Genomic DNA, 19,130 nt, shown 5'->3' with positions numbered 1-19,130 from the left:
AGGGTGTAATCGCTAAGTGTAGCCAGGCGATAATTCCGTAAATATAACAGATATCAGAAAACTTCAAATTGATATCGAAAGTGCGTTACCATTGGGTAAAGTTGTTACATTAAAACCTTTTTTTAAATAAAAGTAGTAATATTAAAAATATTAAGTTTAAATGCTCCCATACATTTAGAACGACGACTCATCCCTCAAGAAACGTCGGTGTCGTAAGAGATAAAACTGCTTGAGATTCATTATTTGCACGAATAAACTGTAAGAAAATAATAAAATGGTTGGAAAATAACAAAATAATCATTCGATAACGATAGTCTTTCAATCAACGGCGTACTAAGTCGTTTAAGTCTCATTTTAAAATGTACCTTTTAAATAAACAAATTGCAGGAATACCGCACGGGTACTTGGTTGCAGATTACCGAATCTAGTCTGTATGTGTACAAACTCTTTATATTATTGTAGGCCATTTTATACTCGACATCTGATATAATAAGGTACCCGTAAGACGCGACCGAGGCCCTCGTATACCTATACCTACAACCCAGCTGGTCAGCTTCATTGCGCACCATGCGATCGCATTTTCAAAACCAAATTTGGCTTTGCAAGCCATATTAGAGCTTTCCATGTTTCCGAATAAAAACAGTTGAAGGAGTCGCCGTCGTCGGATACGGCGAGGAGGACTATATATATCTAGCAGAATTATCAGTGCTTCACCCGAAAGAGTGGAGCGTATTACTGAGCCAGAACCCTTTTGTTTTGCTGCAACGCACACAGCACACATTACCTTTTATTGATGCTTTTTGTTCTTTATTTAATTTTTATTTTGGTGTTGCTATTGTTTGTATTATTTTTTTGTTTAGTTGTGTGTATTGTGGCAAGCGAATAAATGGTTTATCTATCTATCTATCTATCTATCTATCTATCTACTAAATGCACAGTTTGAATGCAGAGGGTTTGAAGTTAATGTTTGGGATATTTCTGCTTTTATTTAAAAAAAGTTAGTAATGTAATTTTACTCATTGGGTAACGCACTTTTGATATCCGTTTGAAGTCTTCTAATATCTGTTATATTTACGGAATAATCGCCTGGCTACACTTAACGATTACACCCTGTATAATGTCATAAACGGGCCTAACGCCATTAAATTTCAAGTCTTCCGTGACCACAGACTATCGACATCTGATATAATAAGGTACTATATACTCGACATCTGATATAATAAGGTACTATACACCGAAACGCACCACACTTTTACATAATCCATACTACGACACTTATTATTATTTTATAGGCATGCTACTAAATATTTATGTATATATATGTTTTTTTTTTTTGTTACATCGTGAATCGTTCGTGATCTGGGTTCTAGCAGAATTATCAGTGCTTCACCCGAAAGAGTGGAGCGTATTACTGAGCCAGAACCCTTTTGTTTTGCTGCAACGCACACAGCACACATTACCTTTTATTGATGCTTTTTGTTCTTTATTTAATTTTTATTTTGGTGTTGCTATTGTTTGTATTATTTTTTTGTTTAGTTGTGTGTATTGTGGCAAGCGAATAAATGGTTTATCTATCTATCTATCTATCTATCTATCTACTAAATGCACAGTTTGAATGCAGAGGGTTTGAAGTTAATGTTTGGGATATTTCTGCTTTTATTTAAAAAAAGTTAGTAATGTAATTTTACTCATTGGGTAACGCACTTTTGATATCCGTTTGAAGTCTTCTAATATCTGTTATATTTACGGAATAATCGCCTGGCTACACTTAACGATTACACCCTGTATAATGTCATAAACGGGCCTAACGCCATTAAATTTCAAGTCTTCCGTGACCACAGCCTCGCTGAAACGTCTGCATGATAAAAGGTAAAACAATGAAATTTAATTAATCGCGTTAGACCCATTAATAAACATTAAATATATGTTCAAAGCGCGAGAGTTTAAATACTAAAGTAAAACGTACAAGTTAAAATTTCGCGAGTCCTTTTTAAAGCCTAATGTAACTACTGAAAACCATCGAGCATTGCATATAGTAAACGCACATCAACTTATTACATTGTAGGTAATCTATAGGTTACATCTAGGACATAGTTATTAAGAGGGATTTACATCTACATAACTACAAATTAAACTATGTGTAAATAACTGTCAAAACTCAGTTAATAATAATTTATAGGGTACAACATCTTAAGAGTCACATGATCCTGCCACCAAAAAGCGGCTCCCATAGGCGTTCAGGTCGTCGGGTGACTTAACTCGAGAGGATTTTAGAAATACAGGTAAGTATTTTGACAAGTGCTCAGGTGGACCAGACCTCTCAGTGCATCTACATCTCTAAGAACGATAGAGATGGAGTGGTCGTAAGATCGTAACTTGTAATTGTCATCTGTGTATGCTTCATGTGATAATTATTACACATTTTTAAGTACGCGCTATAAGTCTGCGGATTCGAAGACTGGGGAAGCGGAAGGGTGTGCGTTATGCAGAGTCGTAGCTAGGCGTGAGCGAATGGGGCCCTCGCCCACGGCCTCGAAAAGACAACTTTTTTTATTACCTCGGGAATACACATTGGCACACAAAGGGCATCGCTGACGTGGTTCGGCCACGGGTACATTAGTTAATGCAACGCCACTGGCGTTATGACACAGGTGCCTGCGGGGGTAAGCAGGGGCTCATTTAATCTTCTTGGAATTTATTTATTTATTTATTTAATCTTTATTGCACAATACATGAAGGTATAAATGGCGGACTTAATGCCTTAAGGCATTCTCTACCAGTCAACCAATGGGTTAAACCAGAAAGATTAAGTAGGTGCAGTGTCTTTTAAAGTAAATGAATTTGTAACCGAGACTATATATGAATATAAACTATATATTGATAAACTTACACATTACTTAATACAAATAAATATACATATATTAATACATACACAATTTATGAGTGAACTGTTTGTCTGTTTTTTTCTTCCGCATCTAAAAACCCCTGAAAACCCTGTAGTTATGTAGGTATGCATGCAGGTTATCTTATACTATACCTATTATATGCTATATGATTAGATTAAGTGTACCCTGCCCTACCTCACAAGTTTAATTATTATCTAGTTGATGCGTTGATGCCAGTCAGGAAATATTTATATACGCCAACGGTAATGCACTTTGCATGAATGAACGAGCGCAGTTGCGCCTCGTAATTCATATTGTCAGTTGAAATCTTACAAGCGATTATTCTGATTGTTAAACTACGTCAAAGATTCTGTTGCCGACTGACCTGTATTGCTATGAAGAGTGTAGGTTGTTGGATGCTACTTAGGAACTCTTCGTATAATTCAGACATGTAAAAAAAATCTAACCTAGGTAGTAAGGTAAGGTCTGAGTGCTCGTCACTGTCCCATTATTTGCAATATTTAAACTTGAAGTGATAGCAGGGTGTCATCTATTGGGCCCTAGCATATCGAATCACTAGGATGTTTGCCTTATACATGTTATTCCATTAACTCTGATGATAATTCGCCGATTTTGAAGAGTGCGGTTAGCGCTTCAGCTCCACCTACGTTCTCTTTCTAGTCTACTTTAACTAAAACCATTCAACTTATAACTAAATAACTACCTATTTAAATCCGTAAAGTATACTTATAAGGGTGAATATAACTTAATAGTCATAGTCAGCTTCTTCCTTCTCAATATCGTCACCATATCGCTGTAGCCGCCCAGCATAGGAGCCGGCTAATATTGGTTGGCATAGTTAGGCCGACTTATTGAAAAGTTGGATTATATTTAGAGCAATATTTGTGGTTGCACTCGAAACATAACTAGGCTGAAATATGGGCTAGATTTGTGGGTTAATAAGTAGTTTTCGAGTTGCGACTTCGTGTTATAGCTGGTAGAGTTAGTTAAGTAAGTATATTATTTAATGCATTTGCACTGTACTAATAATTCGATAAGTAGAAACTCGAGTTCTTTGTAATTTGTTAGAGAATTGTTTTCTGGAGGGACCCGAGTGTAGCCTAGGCCTTCAAGGTCCATCATTTTACAATAATTATCAAAGTTCATTTTAACATTTAGTAAGTGGGAGGTCCCATGTACCGACCAAACCTATTTATGCTGCTCTTAAATAACTTGAAAATGAGAGCACAGTATTATAAAATTCAATCTTCAATGTAGACTTAAACAGACTTTATTAATTAATTGACATGTTCGGTTATAACTTAAAGATAAGAAGAAATGGATTACCTATAATAGACTGCCTCATGCACCAGACCTCACTTATGGTCGTGGCCAACCTCGCGAATTTCTTACGCAACGCGAGTCTGTCCAAATTAAAGGTATTCCAAACAAAACGAGACGGGCGCGCTATTCCTGGCCACCTGACATTTGCCAGCACACTTCCCATACAGGGCTCGCATTCTACTCGATTAGTCTTATTCCAATTCAATCTGGCTATGAGTTTGTTGTGCTCTTACACAGCCGGTCTAGCCCTAAAGGATGCAACTACGCCTCATCCAATGTGAATCTAATCTAATATGACATGTCAAATTTAAATACAATATTGAAGTCCAGACAGACTAGCTCGTGGGTATACCTGTCCAGCTTATATAACCCGCTGTATTACAAAGTATTCTTGAACTTGAATATTTCTGTATTTTTTATAGACCCTGGCAGAGACATCATATTAAAAAAAATGATTTAATTAATAACGAGTGCGGTCTTTCTGGCGTCTTGACATTTATCAGCACACTAAGAGTATCGTTGTTCATATAATATATGTGTTGACTGATTTCCAAAAAGGCGGAGATTTTATGCAAAAAATCGTAGTAAGGTTAACGTATTATGTATATACCTAGAGCCTAAATCTAGTTGTTTATTAGGCTAGTGTCTTGAGCAGTTTCGTCAGATGTATAACACTACATTGTATCTACGTTACACAGGAATTCGATTCAAATCGACACATTTCTAGCAAGAATCTCAAATATAGATAGTATGCTCTGGACATCTGCTTTTGAACTAAATATAAATATCTGATTCTCTACCTTAAGATAAACCGCATAGAAGCAATAATGAAAACACGCCGCCAAATCACAAGATGCTTGTAATATTTACTTTATGATGATTACAATAAGGTGGAAAATTCAACGAAATTTTACGAGTATAAAAGCTAATGTGTCAAACCCAAACTAAAGATTTAGCATTGAAGTATATTAAAATGGCGCATTAGCAACTGAAATAAGCGTTAAGTAAACAAACAGATGTAAGATTAATTATTTTATTGTCATTATTGATTAAACACATTTGATGCAGATCCAAATTTCTAAAGTTTGAGTAATTTGTAGGTATTATAATTCAACTGTCGTTTTGATTTTGTTTATTTTGGTCCAGGAAATAGGTATCTATTAGCAAGCGTTCAGGTTTAGAATTCTCATTCAAAGAATAATAATGAATAACTTACCTGTTCATACAAGGTAATTATAGGAGATCGCAAGTACAAAAGAGCAGAACTCATCTTTATAACTAGTAGTTTTTCATTGTTTGACCGAAACAGGAGTTTTCGCGAATCCTAAACCGAATGTTCGGTTGTGCTTTAGTTTAAACCGAAACAGAACCTTTTGCCGAAATACAGGGTGTCCAGTAATGAATGGACAACCTTCTAACCACGAATAGGGCACCTTAGGCTGGTCCAGAAAATCTACTTTAAGGTTTAGTAAAAGTCCTCTGGTTTTCGAGATTTTCACGTTTTTCATAATTTCAGGATTTTACTTCCTCATTTCACTCTAATGACCGTGGAAGCCACAAATAAAAAGATTTTTACGATCTGTTTTTTGAAAAATATTCTCAAATAGTGCTACTAACTGACTAACATAACAGTGTCTTGGCAGTCCCGACGATTTTTTTGTAATCAGGCCTTCCTTAAAAAAATCATTTTAGATTTACATTTTCTACAAGTTTGATCGCCTGTGGTGAAAAAAATTTGTATGTATATGTAGTTCTGGACCAGCCTAAGGTGCCCTATCCGTGGTTAGAAGGTTGTCCATTCATTACTGGACACCCTGTATACTGTTTAAATATGCCGAAACCAGTTGAAACTGAAATTTAAAACTTCGGTCGGATTTTTTCAAAATATTTGGTAAATTAATAACATATGTAAACTACATTATGTAGCACAAGTATAATCTGAACTGAAGCAGATAAATTACATACCTGTAGATAGGTATAGATAGGCATACCAAGGCGAGAGATTATATATAAGCTAATTAATAACTAGAAAATCCTGTTGATAGTTAATATAGCTAATTAGCTACCTACTAACCTCATCACAAGCATGGCACCTCGGTTTCAACCGCTCGGCGTAATGCCTGACGCAGAACAGCCGGCCGTCCAGCGCACAGTACGCCAACTCCACCAGCAGCTCGTCGCATTCCGAGCAGGAGAAGCATGCTGGGTGGAACAACGCCTGAAAAAGTTATCAAACACATAAAACGAAATTGATATTAACGCCATCAAGTGGCGAGTAGCGGAACTATTAGAAATGTACACAACTCTTTCATATAATTTGCATTAATGAAAATGAAAATGAAAATGAAAAAATGAAAATGAAAAAATGTTTATTCTGTTTAAGAATTACTTATATAATAGCATGCAGGTTTAAACAAATTATTAAATATTTACTCGTACCTCTTGACCTAACCGCGGTGCGCAGATAGAGATACTTCCGCTCCGAATAGGCTTATCGCAACCTAAACATCCCACCGGCGCACTAAGATGCTGGCCAGCAACACCTGTAATTAAAACTCTAGTTTGACTACTCGCCGACAGATGGCGCTATAGCTAAACTTTTGTTAGTAAACGTACCAATATCTAGAGCTATTTCATTTCTAGCAGCGACGAAGTCTTCAAACTGCTTGCGGTGGACTTCATCGATGTGTCGGCAGTGTGAGAGAGACAAGTCTTGCTTAGGCAGCTGTGTGGCCAGCGCTCTAGTTCGCCAGGCGCGCCACGCTGCCGCCCCAGTGGCGCCGCCTACGTTGCTCGGCGCACGTTCCGCCAACGAAGCCCAGTACAGTTCCGTCTGGAAGTCAACGCTTTGATAAGAAAGGTAGGTATTTGCTGTAAGTATTATTATTCAGAGCAGTTATCAAACAGTTTCCTTCCCAGTGCAACTACCTACACAGCTTATGAAATATGGATCATTGTTTTCCTCATAATGTAAATGAATTTCTATAATAATTCAATGTTTTTTTAGAACAATAATAACTGCATCAATAAATTGTTCTGATATTTAGATCAAGATGATTTTTGTAAAATTTGACGATTTAAAAGTGCTTGTTGCTAGGCCTATTTGAATAAAGAATATATTGACTTTTACTTTGAAATGTACCTATCTCAGTATAACCTATAAATAAAGGTATTCGACAAAAATTCTTCCAAGGTTTACGTTAAAACAAGGCGACTTAGCATTTCCAAAAGTCATTAAGTGACGCAAATTAGGATTCGATTCTGATTAGTGACATCCTGTTTTAAGGTCTGTGCATGCTAATGCGGCCACCGAATCCGCCTGCAGGAAATTTCGTACACGAGCGCGTTTTTCTAACAACGGTACATAAAAAAAAATAGATGGTAGACTTTACTAACCGCAGTTCCCGCAGTAAAAAGCAGATTGGTACGCTGTGGGCGACGGTTAAACCAATACAAAAAAGAAAAACGCTTGTGAATGGAATTTCCTGCACATAAATTGGCCACATTGCGAGTTTTCAGTTGCAAACTGCATGAGTACCTGCTAGTGAGTGTGTGAGCCCAGGCGCAGGCGGCCATTCCCACAGGCCGTGTCGGTCGCGTATGGAATATCACTCGCCTGCAAGCTGCATGTATGTACGTACTCTGCTTGTGAATGAGTCCAGGGGGCGTATCCAGCCCGAGGCCTATTTGCGGCCGATCCCGCAGCCCGAGCCGGTCTCGCAAGTCCCCCTTGCCTGCAAGTCGCACGTACCTGCTTGTGAGTGAGTCCAGGCGGCGAGTCCAACCCGAGGCCTATCTGCGGCCGATCTCGCAGCCCGAGCCGGTCTCGCACGGAGTCCAGCTCCTCGTGGTACACGGAGTGCTGCAGACGATCGCAGCCACATGACTTGCACGTTTTTCTGGAAAGATAGACAACAAACGTTTAATTTGTTGTGTCGTTAATTTATTATGTAACAAAACTTTTAATTGTGAACAACACTTTTTGGATAAGAAATCTTTTTATATATAATATCTGTCATCTCATATGACTTTTATTATACGATTTTTAGCTCTGAGAATTGAATCATTTTATTTCTAATTTTTAAGATTTACAGTCAGCATCAAAAGTAACGGATCAAATAACGCTTCATAAGTATATAATAGTTTCACAAAAAGTGATGTCTTTAATATAGAACAACTAAGATTATGAAAGATATACTTTTGAATGTGAATTTTAGAAATTTATCTATATTTGGAAAAGTTATCTGGGATGTCAGATACTTTTGGCGCGTCGCTACTATTGATGCTGACTGTATTTGTAATCCTATTTTTGAATCAAATTGTATTTAATTTTACTTCCATATAATTATTACAAAATAACCGAATAAACATATTGGGCTAGGTCACCCATGTTATGTTTTTTTAGGTATTAATTTTAGTTTTGTATGTAGTTTTAATTTTAGGTTACATTTTATTCTAAGTTTGATATTATTTAATTGTGTTTTTTGGTTTTAATAAAGTATCAACAAATGTTTACCGAATAAATGAATAATAAATTATATTTACATACATTAATAGATATAGATTTACATACAAAACTAAACTAAATTATTAACTAGCTTAAATCTAAAATAGGCCACTGAGGCATTGTAATCGCAAATTCACAATGCTGATACGTTGTGCGAGGAAGCCACCAGCTCCTCGTTCACCAGTTACGTCAACCGGACGCTTTCTGTATAAAAAAACTTGTGGGCGATGGGACCGTATGGATAGACCTAGCTACGCACGCCAAGTGGTATGAAATGGTACTCTCTACCGAGGCTTGCATATTGATTCCGGTTCAAAATTTCGGCGCTTTCCGACGCTCCGCCTTCTTTTTCATTAGTCTGTTGGAGGTGGGACGGTGCCAGTGTGTCTACGCAAGTAGCATCCCACACTAACATCCATCCCAAGCTCCAAGGAACTAAGGACACCCCATCAGGCCTCTTGCCTTCATCCCTGTCATGTCGATAAAACAAACTATACTAGAACGATGTTTAATAAAATGGGGGTTTTATAAGGTCAATCATTCTTCTAAACAGTTTTTATCTTAAACGCGTAACTCACTTAAGTCTTACTGTAAACAAGTTTTTCAGTAACAGCGTAGAGTATTTCTAAACCTATTTATTATCTAGTGCTTTTAAAGTATTACCTCTTAAGCTTACTGACGCTTACAACATTATACTAGTAATACAAGTATGCACGAATAAACTTCACAAAGAGGAGTATTATGCTAAACTGCTCTGTTCGACATCATTTACAATACACTTGAGTTTACTACGGCCGTTAACATTGCAAACTGCTGCTAATGTCGCCAGCTACAAATGTGTGTACTAAAATAATAGCCAAGAAAACATAATATTATGCCTATTGCTTCTTATCGTCTGTTTCGTTCTGTGTTTCAAAAATTTGTGTAATACTGCGAGTAAGTTTATTAAATCAATAATTCTTTGCTTTGTAATTTTGATGGTAAATATTCATATATAACTATTGGCGGAAGAAAACCAGAAATTATTTGGTTTACATTTAATTTACCGTATTATTACTTTATGTTACTGCGCTTGAGTATAGGTATATAACGTAATGTAAAATATGAAGCCATGTCTTTTGAAATACTTACCGTTTGTTTGTATACCGTTAACTAATAGGTACACGATACAAAAACAGTGTTTTTGTTTTTAAAACAAAGATCGGGTAATGCAAAATGTCGGTATAACGGAACACGACTACATTGTGTGTGTACTTATTGCGATTTGCATGCTTAAACAGTAATATGTACTATCCTAAAACGCAGCGTTTTTTGGCCACTAATAAACGCTTCATTTTACACTTAGAAAAAAGTTAGAGTCCGTCTAAGCTAACTTTTCGCTAACTTTGCAGAAACTTGAACAAAATAAATTGTGGGAGTGTCATATTTTCATAGAAATCCTTCCTCCTCCCTTTGTCATTCCAAGTGCCATGCAGCTTGGTCCGACCCTTTAGTATTAACGGCTATACTACATAGGTACATGTATGGTATTTTTATTTAATTAGTACTAAACAATAAGAAAATTTTGATCAAATGCTTGCTTGAACAACGTAACACGGCTAACACTAGAGTCTGTTCGGAAAGAGAAGAGTCGTGGAATGTATGGGGCCCAATACATTCCACGACTCTTCTCTTTCCGAACAGACTCTATCATTGGGAATTGGGAGCACGTCAAAAGTAAGCCAAGGTTGTATATTTTGGTCGGTATAATTTACGTATGACATAAAAATGGCATAGATTTAGAATTCAGAAGGCACTTTAGGTAACTTGACAGGCGTTTCTTAAAGCTTTATTTTAACCGCGCGTTTATTCGCCCAGTGTGTAGGTGATCCATAAATAGCCCGTCGTGACAAAGCGTCTTATCCCCAACAAGACAATGATCTCGTGAGGGTACAGTACAGACAGTACAGGGTACGTGTCGAATCAATCACGTCCGCTGTTAATCCGTCATGACATGAATATAAATTAATGATGTCTCGTTTGTTTCCGTGAAAGTTTATATTGGTAAATATTGGACGATGCATAGTAATGGCAATAGCCTGAATTAAATAATTAAAAAAAAAAATACGCAGTATGACTGCCTGGGAGCCTGGCCAAGATGACAATCGTTGATAAAAGACGGCCCTCGAAACTTAAATATTGTATGGAAATAATCACGTACCATCTGTCATCCCGATACAATTTTTCTTTTCGTTTGGCGTTTGTCGATGTACGATTGTCAGCTTGTCTAGACCACGGAGGGTAGAGGTAAGGAGAATAAACTATGTGTATGAAAAGTTCTTATCAAAAAATCTTACGTAGGGGGCACCACAATACATCGCGAACAAATTTTTGACTTTGATAAAAAAAATCAAATCACTGACAGCACACTTCACTCCGTCAATAACGTCTAAGGTCGTGTCATGTCCTCGTGTTACCCTAGCGCCATCCGAGAGATTTCGAACTAATATTTACAGCTGCCAACTGGACACTTTTGCAACAGTTCTCCCACAAGAGATTGTTCTCCTTACCTCTACCCTCGATAGTATAGGCCCCTTTATTGTCATTGACATAGAGAGACATTGTCATTATAAAGCTATGAAATCGATAACCGCGACCATTATATGCCAACTGTTTTAATGTTTCTAGGTAGAAAACCAGACTGCACCTTAAAATGAATGAAATACCTATAGAAATAGGTAAAGGATGAGTAACGCAATACAATATCATGCATTAATCACTACATATAAACAGGCAATTGATAATTATTGCGAGTATAACAGTAATCGCTAGTGTTCATTCATATTTGTGGCATTACTTCCTGAAAAAAATGCAGTAATATTCGTTTTAATTCTCGGATTATAATTACGTTTTAAGTGGTAAAGATATATCTCTATTTGAAAAATAATTCCAGGATGGCAGATACTTTTGGTGCGTTGTTTGTTTTTTCCGCTACTATTGATGCTGACTGTACCGTCTTTTTAGATATTTAAGTATTATACTTATTTATGAACTCCGTAACAACTCTGTCGATAACAGTTAAGTTTTCCAGACTATCTGCACTTCTGAAATTCTGATTTTAACACATTGAATGGAATCACCAAATAAGTGCATACTATACGGAAGATCGAACCATTTTTGAACTAATTCTCGTGCACATCCAAATATAACATATCCATAATCAAAAGTCATATGACATCTAGCCTTCATGTCTCTTGTCGGATCCAAATCAATGTCGAGGATGTAATGATCCACGTCTTATTACATACAATCAGTCGGTTTGAAGTCGTCGAAGGCACTTCCAGAAAGTCACAAGTCCGTCGGTCTTTTAGATACCTACATTTGAGAGGGATATGTACATAGGACCTTTTATCACAGCTTCGTAAAGCGTATTCGTATTGTGATCAAATTGAAATGCTAAGTGAGGTACAAAAGCAGTAGAAGATGCCAGCGAGATATGATTGTGTTCTGTATAAGCGATTTGCAATGTCGCTGTCGGCGTGACATTTCGTCTAGGACAACAAAATCCCGTATACCAGATAAGAACAAATAAAAGCGAACTACAATCGGACAAAAAGACACCGATGATCACGTGATCTCGTAAGTTTTTCATTTTGCTAATTTTGTTTGCTAAGTTTTTGTTAAGAATCGGAATTATTGAACGGAAGTTTCTAATACTTAATCAATCTTGACATGGATGCTTCAAATTATCTGATGTACCTTGCTTGCAAGTACAAAAATCTTTATTTTGCTTTTTTTTTGCTAATATTATAGGATTGGACGTCATGGTCATAAAATCAATAAAGAATATATGAGCGTAAGGGAAAGTAGGTAGGCATGAGATATATAGGAACAGCCAAGGTGCTCAAAAATAGGGTCTTTGTTCAAACATGTTGAAAACTTTGGCCTCTCCGTTATATCTAATGGCGATTATACCTTCGTATTTTAGGACACTGGTGCAACACGAAAACATCAATTCCATTCGTAACATTTGACCCTTTTAGTTTTACGAGTACGAGCAGATAAAACGGCCATGCGCGCTATCACTTCCTACCTCAACTCTGTGTTTGTTTTTACATCTCAGCCACAAGTGGTTTATTTCATTACCAGTTTGATTGTCTTTTTTATTGCAACCTTTTATATATGTGAAAATAAAAATAAACATGTAACGATGAAGCGGTTGACAGAACGTTTATTTCGGGATTAAGGCTTTTCAGCGTCGGCGATGTCTGAGGTTAATAATTGTTTATGTTTAGGTTCTAAGTCAAGCCTGATGTCATTTTCAACTAAATCAAAGATGTAGACGTGGATTTCATCTGAATCGGTTCAGCGGTTATTAATTCCCCATACAATCTTCCACCTCCCTTTTCACTTTTAAGGGATATTTTTTGGGATAAAAACTATCCTATGTTCTTTCCCGGGACTCAAACTATCTCTATACCAAATTTCATCTAAATGGGTTCAGTGGTTATTGATGCCTATACAAACTTCCATCTCCCTTTTCACACCCTTAAGGGGTGGTTTTTGGGATAAAAGCTATCCTATCTTCTTTCCCGACCGAGACTTAAACTATCTCTATACCAAATTTTAACCAAATTGGGTCAGCGGTTTAAAGGTGAAGAGAAATTAAAAATAAAGTTTTATTTCCATAGTTTAGGTATATGTTTTTGATGCAGAATCTTGTCAATATGATCTTATAAACGGATTTGGCATCCCCGATTTATACAAAAACGATACCAAACTTGGCTTTGTAGCTTAAATTATATAGATAGATATGAAGATAAAGTTAAGAGCCCCCCCTAAAAACCTCCACTTCTTAAATCCATCCTTGGGTTCTAAGGACCAATCCTGCCAAAAGAAATCTTTTGTTCACGACAAGCCGTATTTCATGAGCTACACCGACGACTAGTGCAACCACGTCAGCTAGCGGCAGCCCGTAATCGAGCTCTACGAGTTAGTTATATTCCATGCCATTATGTTACGACTTACGACTGGCAATATGTGGTCGACGTCAGAGCTTCCAATAAGATAGAGTGGCGTGGCCTTAACCCAGGCCAGAGACAAATGTGTTCTATATTTAGGCGACTAGATGGGTCAAGTTACCTTCATTTGACAGTTTCCTAACCTTACATTAAGAGTGCTTTGTGATGATTTTAGGTACCTACTCCCGTCCCGTCCCGTCGACAGGATTTTGATGATAAGCTTTGCCTTTTAAAATCGTGTGCATAAACATGGTTTGTAAATGTATAATATTTTTTATCTCGAACTGGCGTAGGTTATGTTATTGCCACATATAAAGAAGTATATATGCGGTACAGTAAACACTAAAAATCTTCATAATCAATCAAAACTATGTATGATTTTCGTTTTAAATCGGTTAAAAATATAGCCTATATCATATAAACGCATCTATTAACACCTCATTGATCACAATTCGCCACATGGAATATAAAAAAAAACTGCCCTTGCTTTGGGTTTTGAAAAAAAAATCGGATTGTTTCTAATCAATGGTCATTTTTATATAGTACGAGTATTCTGCTCGACATCACCAACAGTGTATACCCTCTCCTTCTGTGAAATATGAACCTTGTAATTTTTTGACGATTAATCTCGTTGATCGATAAGTACATCAATCGTGATACCCGTAGTAATCTACGAGTTTATATCACAGTGTCAAACTTTAAGATCAAAGACCAAAGCCACAAAACTGTTTAGTATACCACAACGTCTAGGGCAAGACAACAAGGACCTTGAATTAGCGTAAACAGCGGCCAATCTAATTACCATGTCGTAAATCAAACGAAAATATATTTTATGAGAATGACTGTACGCATAAAATGGCTGCCACGGGAAGATTGTAACTGATCCAATAAAAACAAACTGATTTACATAAATAACTTAATCAGATCAGATCAGTGTATCCTAAACTTTGCTTATAAGAAGGTAATGTTTTACTTTCGTGATCACTCTCAAGTGTTTGCATCGTCAGATATCGCTTAGGAGCTCAGGGACCGCTTTTGAGATTTTCTATCAATTTTGCACGGAGGTTCACAATTCGGTGGCCGTATCTTTTTCTACTTATATGTTTGTTACGCGATTGCTCCGCCAATCATGAATCGATTTCGATGATTCTTTTTTTGTTTGGTAGGTGATACTCGTACATTTTTGTGAGTTGTCACTTTTTTTTTAAAAAGAACTCGATTTCACTAAGAGGCTATTTTTGCCTCAAATATTACGTAATCATGGAACCTAATAATTGCTTGATATAATCTGGGGTATAACATTTTAATGCTTTTATGTAGGAAAAATCCGCAAGGTTTGTACACAACAGTGACATGGCCAACTGAAAATATAAGTATTGAAGACCAATTTTAATACAAGACACATTTGTACGTTATTAACTTATTACGTAGTAAAAGTTATCTAAGTCAATTTATTGAATTTACTAAGTCTAGTCTAGTTTTTATAGGTTTTTTATTCAGTTTGACAATGTGTATGCCCACAGTAAATAGAGTGTTTTAAACGTGTGAAATATTGGTTTCTAACATAAATATTCATTATCATTAAAACCTTTTAGTAAAACGCATTCTAATGTTTACAAGGTTTACAATTTCCACAAAATTGAACCTTACATGTAAGTAGTATAGTTTATTTTGGTGTTGACTTGTCCATTTATTTTCCCATTCGTCAAAAGGGCCAGGATAAAGATATAAACAATCTGGGTTGTTGACCGGAGTGACGCGCGCGCATACCAATTAAGCAGATCCTTGGAGTCACATGGGAACCGTTAAGTGAGGGTAATTAGCCTAGCATTGCATAAGTAAACGTGTACACTGCGCGCTGGCAAATCTTACACAATATTTAAGAGCTCTTTCCCACTGATGACGTCTAGTTTTTTCGGGTACGGACAGAATGCTTGTTTGAACGTTATAATTATTATATAGTATTAGTACGTATACTACTAAAACGGGATCCTGCAGAAAACCGTACCCGCGAAAAACTGGACTACAGTGGGACGTCTATTATTTTTTTTCTAGGTGGCGTCCTCGTCTCTCCTTTTTTTAGCTATTGCTGGCAGTGCTATCACTGCTATCATTGGACTTCATAGCACAGACTCACAGAGTACCTACTTCTTAGTTAGTTAGTGCTTCTGGGCATTTTCCGCAAATCGACAACCATTGTGCCTATTTTGCGTGTACCTACTTCTTTCAGGTTAACCAAAATTTTGTGTAATGAATTTTGGTCGCAAGTCTCATCGCTGACACAATATTTAACTACTATTACCTATAGGTCATGTCATTTACGAAGACGCGTGCCTTGCTTGACTCGTATTGTCATATGACACACACTATATATATGTTGGTTACTATTTCCTTATTGTATTTATATATGTATGTAAAAATGTATATCGTGTTTATTTCCATTCCTGAGCTTAAATTAAGTAACTTTCTCAAAGACACCGGTATTCTAATTAACTCCATTGTGGAGATAATATTTTTTTTTTCTTATAAGGCCCTTACGAGCGTATACACTTGCCTTAGGGCCTGTGTACATATAAATAAATAAATAAATATAAATAAATATTATAGGACATTATTACACAAATACATATGGATTAGTGTTTAGTACGAGTTCATTAATTTGCAACTAAAGTTAAGTAAGTACTATCTTGGACTATCGATGTTCGAAATGACAGTGATATGTCACAATTTTCAATTGTTTGGCTGAACTAAATGTAATGTCCGTGTTACAACAACGCTATATGCAACATTTAATAACTTTATTAAAAAATAATAATAAAATATATTTTTTTTTAATTAATTACCTATGCCACTTAGTTTCCTTAAGCGTACTTACTCATACCCCCAAGTTACCTAACGGAATTAAAAAAAACACGGTGTATGTATTTATATTGCATGCATATTGCATATTGTTATTTTAATAGGTATTTTGTGATAAGTTTCTTTCATTGCATTCGCAACACCCACTGACATGACATGAGTAAATTTATTAATTTTCGCGACTGGTTGTCTGGAAGATATCACTTTTTAGCGATAAATCTGCCTGTTGTTTACCTTTACTTGTGTTGCTGTTTTCTTTTTGTATTGAGGCGCAAGGTACAAAACGAGACGAAGTCGAGTTCTTAAAGACAGGCCTTAGAATTTTAAGGCCTAATAATTATGTACCTACCGTTGCACACAATATTTTTTCTAAGACAGCAGCAAACACCTAAAATGATAAATTAAATCCAAGTAAATACCAATAAAAGAGTAAATAAATTTGGTTTGATTTTTTCCTATAAGTTAGCATAAAAAAAATACAAAAGTTTAACTGTATTGTATTGTACAATACAGTTTTGCTATTTAAGTAGTTCTAGGAGCCGCTTATTTAATATCGAGCGCTCTATTTCGCCACTCGAAAATCTGAGAAATGTGAATTATGCTATTTTTGAAATACAACTAATACAAGCCATAGAAATTGGGAATCTAGTGTACTGAACACTCATTTTCAATTCCATTAATAGAATTTAAATGCCTGTAGTGAAGATAGTATTGTAGAGAGCCACACGAAATCGAGCGCTTTAAATTAAAAAATCGTCCCCCTCTTATGAACCTATAGACAGGCGCCCTACGCGCCGCGCTTCTAATGATGTTTATTTAGATACAAATACAAGTAGCAAAAAGTATTTGTGTATTTAATTACCAACAGTGAATTCTTAAACTGACAAATCTTTTAAAGTACCTTTAGAATTAGAATTGCAAGTGCCTACAGTACGCGATGGACTTAGTTGTCCTTGTATCATCAATCATCAGGCGATTTTGCAAAATGGTTACCGTCATGGTGTAGAATATTTTATGTTCTAACAGATTAAAATGTAGTTTCTACTAAGAAACGTTTTTAATCGTCTAGTAAGAAATCCATTACACATCTAGATAAGATTTATTACAACGATAACTCAACGGTGTGTCAGGTTTAAATAACCATTTATATTTATTGAATTTATAGAATTTAAGAAATCGCAAATGAATTCATTCGCGGATTGTCTGGAATGAGTCCAATATTTGCGATTATGAAAATAAATATTTCGGCCAAAATAATTATAAATGGCTGTAATAGATTTATTTCTATGCGTTTTAAAAGAACGAGCCTTTCAAGTTGCAATTCTTTCAAGAGATTATCATAATAGGCAGAATTTTTCATTAAAAATATAAATACATAAAAAAATTACCGGTTATAGTTTGTATTAATATATTTTTATGGTGTAAGATTTAGTCATGTACCTACATAAAAAATCATACGCCATAAGATTAAATCACATTGTTAAAAATATAAAAAAATACTGAAAATTTTCGTTTCAAATGCGTTGTGGTAATATTAGGTACTGTTTAAAGTTCACCCGTGGCACTTTCATCTGCAACTTTCCTGTTAGATTAAATTAATACTTAACATATTTACGAGTAGAACGATTTCTAGTTAAATAAATATCATGTCAAAATCCAATTAAATAAATAGCTCAGCCAAAGTAATCCATGCCATGCTATTTATCTGGATCAATTCCAAAACAATTGGATGGAAAATGTCGAAATCGGATGTTAATGTCAGACAAACGCCAACGTATTGTCAAGAATTAAATCAAAACCATCCGATGTTGTACTAATTATGGATAGTGTCAAAATATTTGCATCTATTAACGATAACAGTGGAAGATTGTTTGGTAAACATTTATTTTTTTCTAGGTTTGTGTTTGTGTGGACTTTAGTATATGTACTACGAGTATACTAGTCTTTGTTTGTTCCGCTTACCTAAGAACTTGATGTGATGTCTGTTGTTTAGTATTGTTTTAAAATATTTTTGTTCGTCAGTGTCATCGTATATTCCCCTACAGTCTTCATTTTTTAAATTTTTAATTCATAATTTTTGCCTAGGTTTCTTTTGGTTATGTAGCATAATTTCGAAAATAAAATCCTAAATACGAAATTCCTAAATACAGAACATCGAAAATCAAAATGTCTAATGTACGCAATTCCTAAAGATGCATGTCCTATGGTTAATCAACCTATTTTTTAAATGTCTAAAGTACAATACTGCTAGTGCACGAAAATACTAACGACTTTTTATCCTTCGTCCAGTTGACCTAAGTTTAAAATGTATAAATTGCGAAATTTCTAACGACACTTGTCCTACGTTTAGCTGACCCAAGTTTAAAGAGTCTAACGTATGAAACTGATTATCACGACTTATTTATTTTCCAAAAACATTTTCTTCTCAACTTAACTAGATGGTGGAGCCCCGCTTCGCGAGGATCCTATTTCTGGGCGGTTTGGCCTTCGGGCCTCTGAAGCTACCTAACGAACTTAACCTACGTAGGTACCTAC

At 35.8% G+C, this 19,130-nt stretch overlaps 1 protein-coding gene across 2 annotated transcripts in view; it reads right to left on the bottom strand.

Annotated features, from left to right (window-relative positions):
• LOC133519784 (four and a half LIM domains protein 2) overlaps positions 1 to 19,130 on the bottom strand; it is a 199,905-nt gene that overhangs the window by 84,398 nt on the left and 96,377 nt on the right. For both annotated transcript variants that reach the window (XM_061853878.1, XM_061853877.1), the window contains exons 3-6: positions 7,981 to 8,128; positions 6,846 to 7,062; positions 6,669 to 6,772; positions 6,304 to 6,447 (exon numbers count right to left, since the gene is read on the bottom strand). In XM_061853878.1, coding sequence (XP_061709862.1) covers positions 6,304 to 6,447; positions 6,669 to 6,772; positions 6,846 to 7,062; positions 7,981 to 8,128 — 613 coding nt within the window. The remainder of the gene's footprint in view (positions 1 to 6,303; positions 6,448 to 6,668; positions 6,773 to 6,845; positions 7,063 to 7,980; positions 8,129 to 19,130) is intronic.

This window comes from Cydia pomonella, chromosome 7 (genome assembly GCF_033807575.1).
Source record: "Cydia pomonella isolate Wapato2018A chromosome 7, ilCydPomo1, whole genome shotgun sequence".
In the NCBI taxonomy this organism is placed as follows: Eukaryota; Metazoa; Arthropoda; class Insecta; order Lepidoptera; family Tortricidae; genus Cydia; species Cydia pomonella.
The sequence above is the reverse complement of the archived record's forward strand: the minus strand, read 5'-3'. Positions and strand labels throughout refer to the sequence as shown.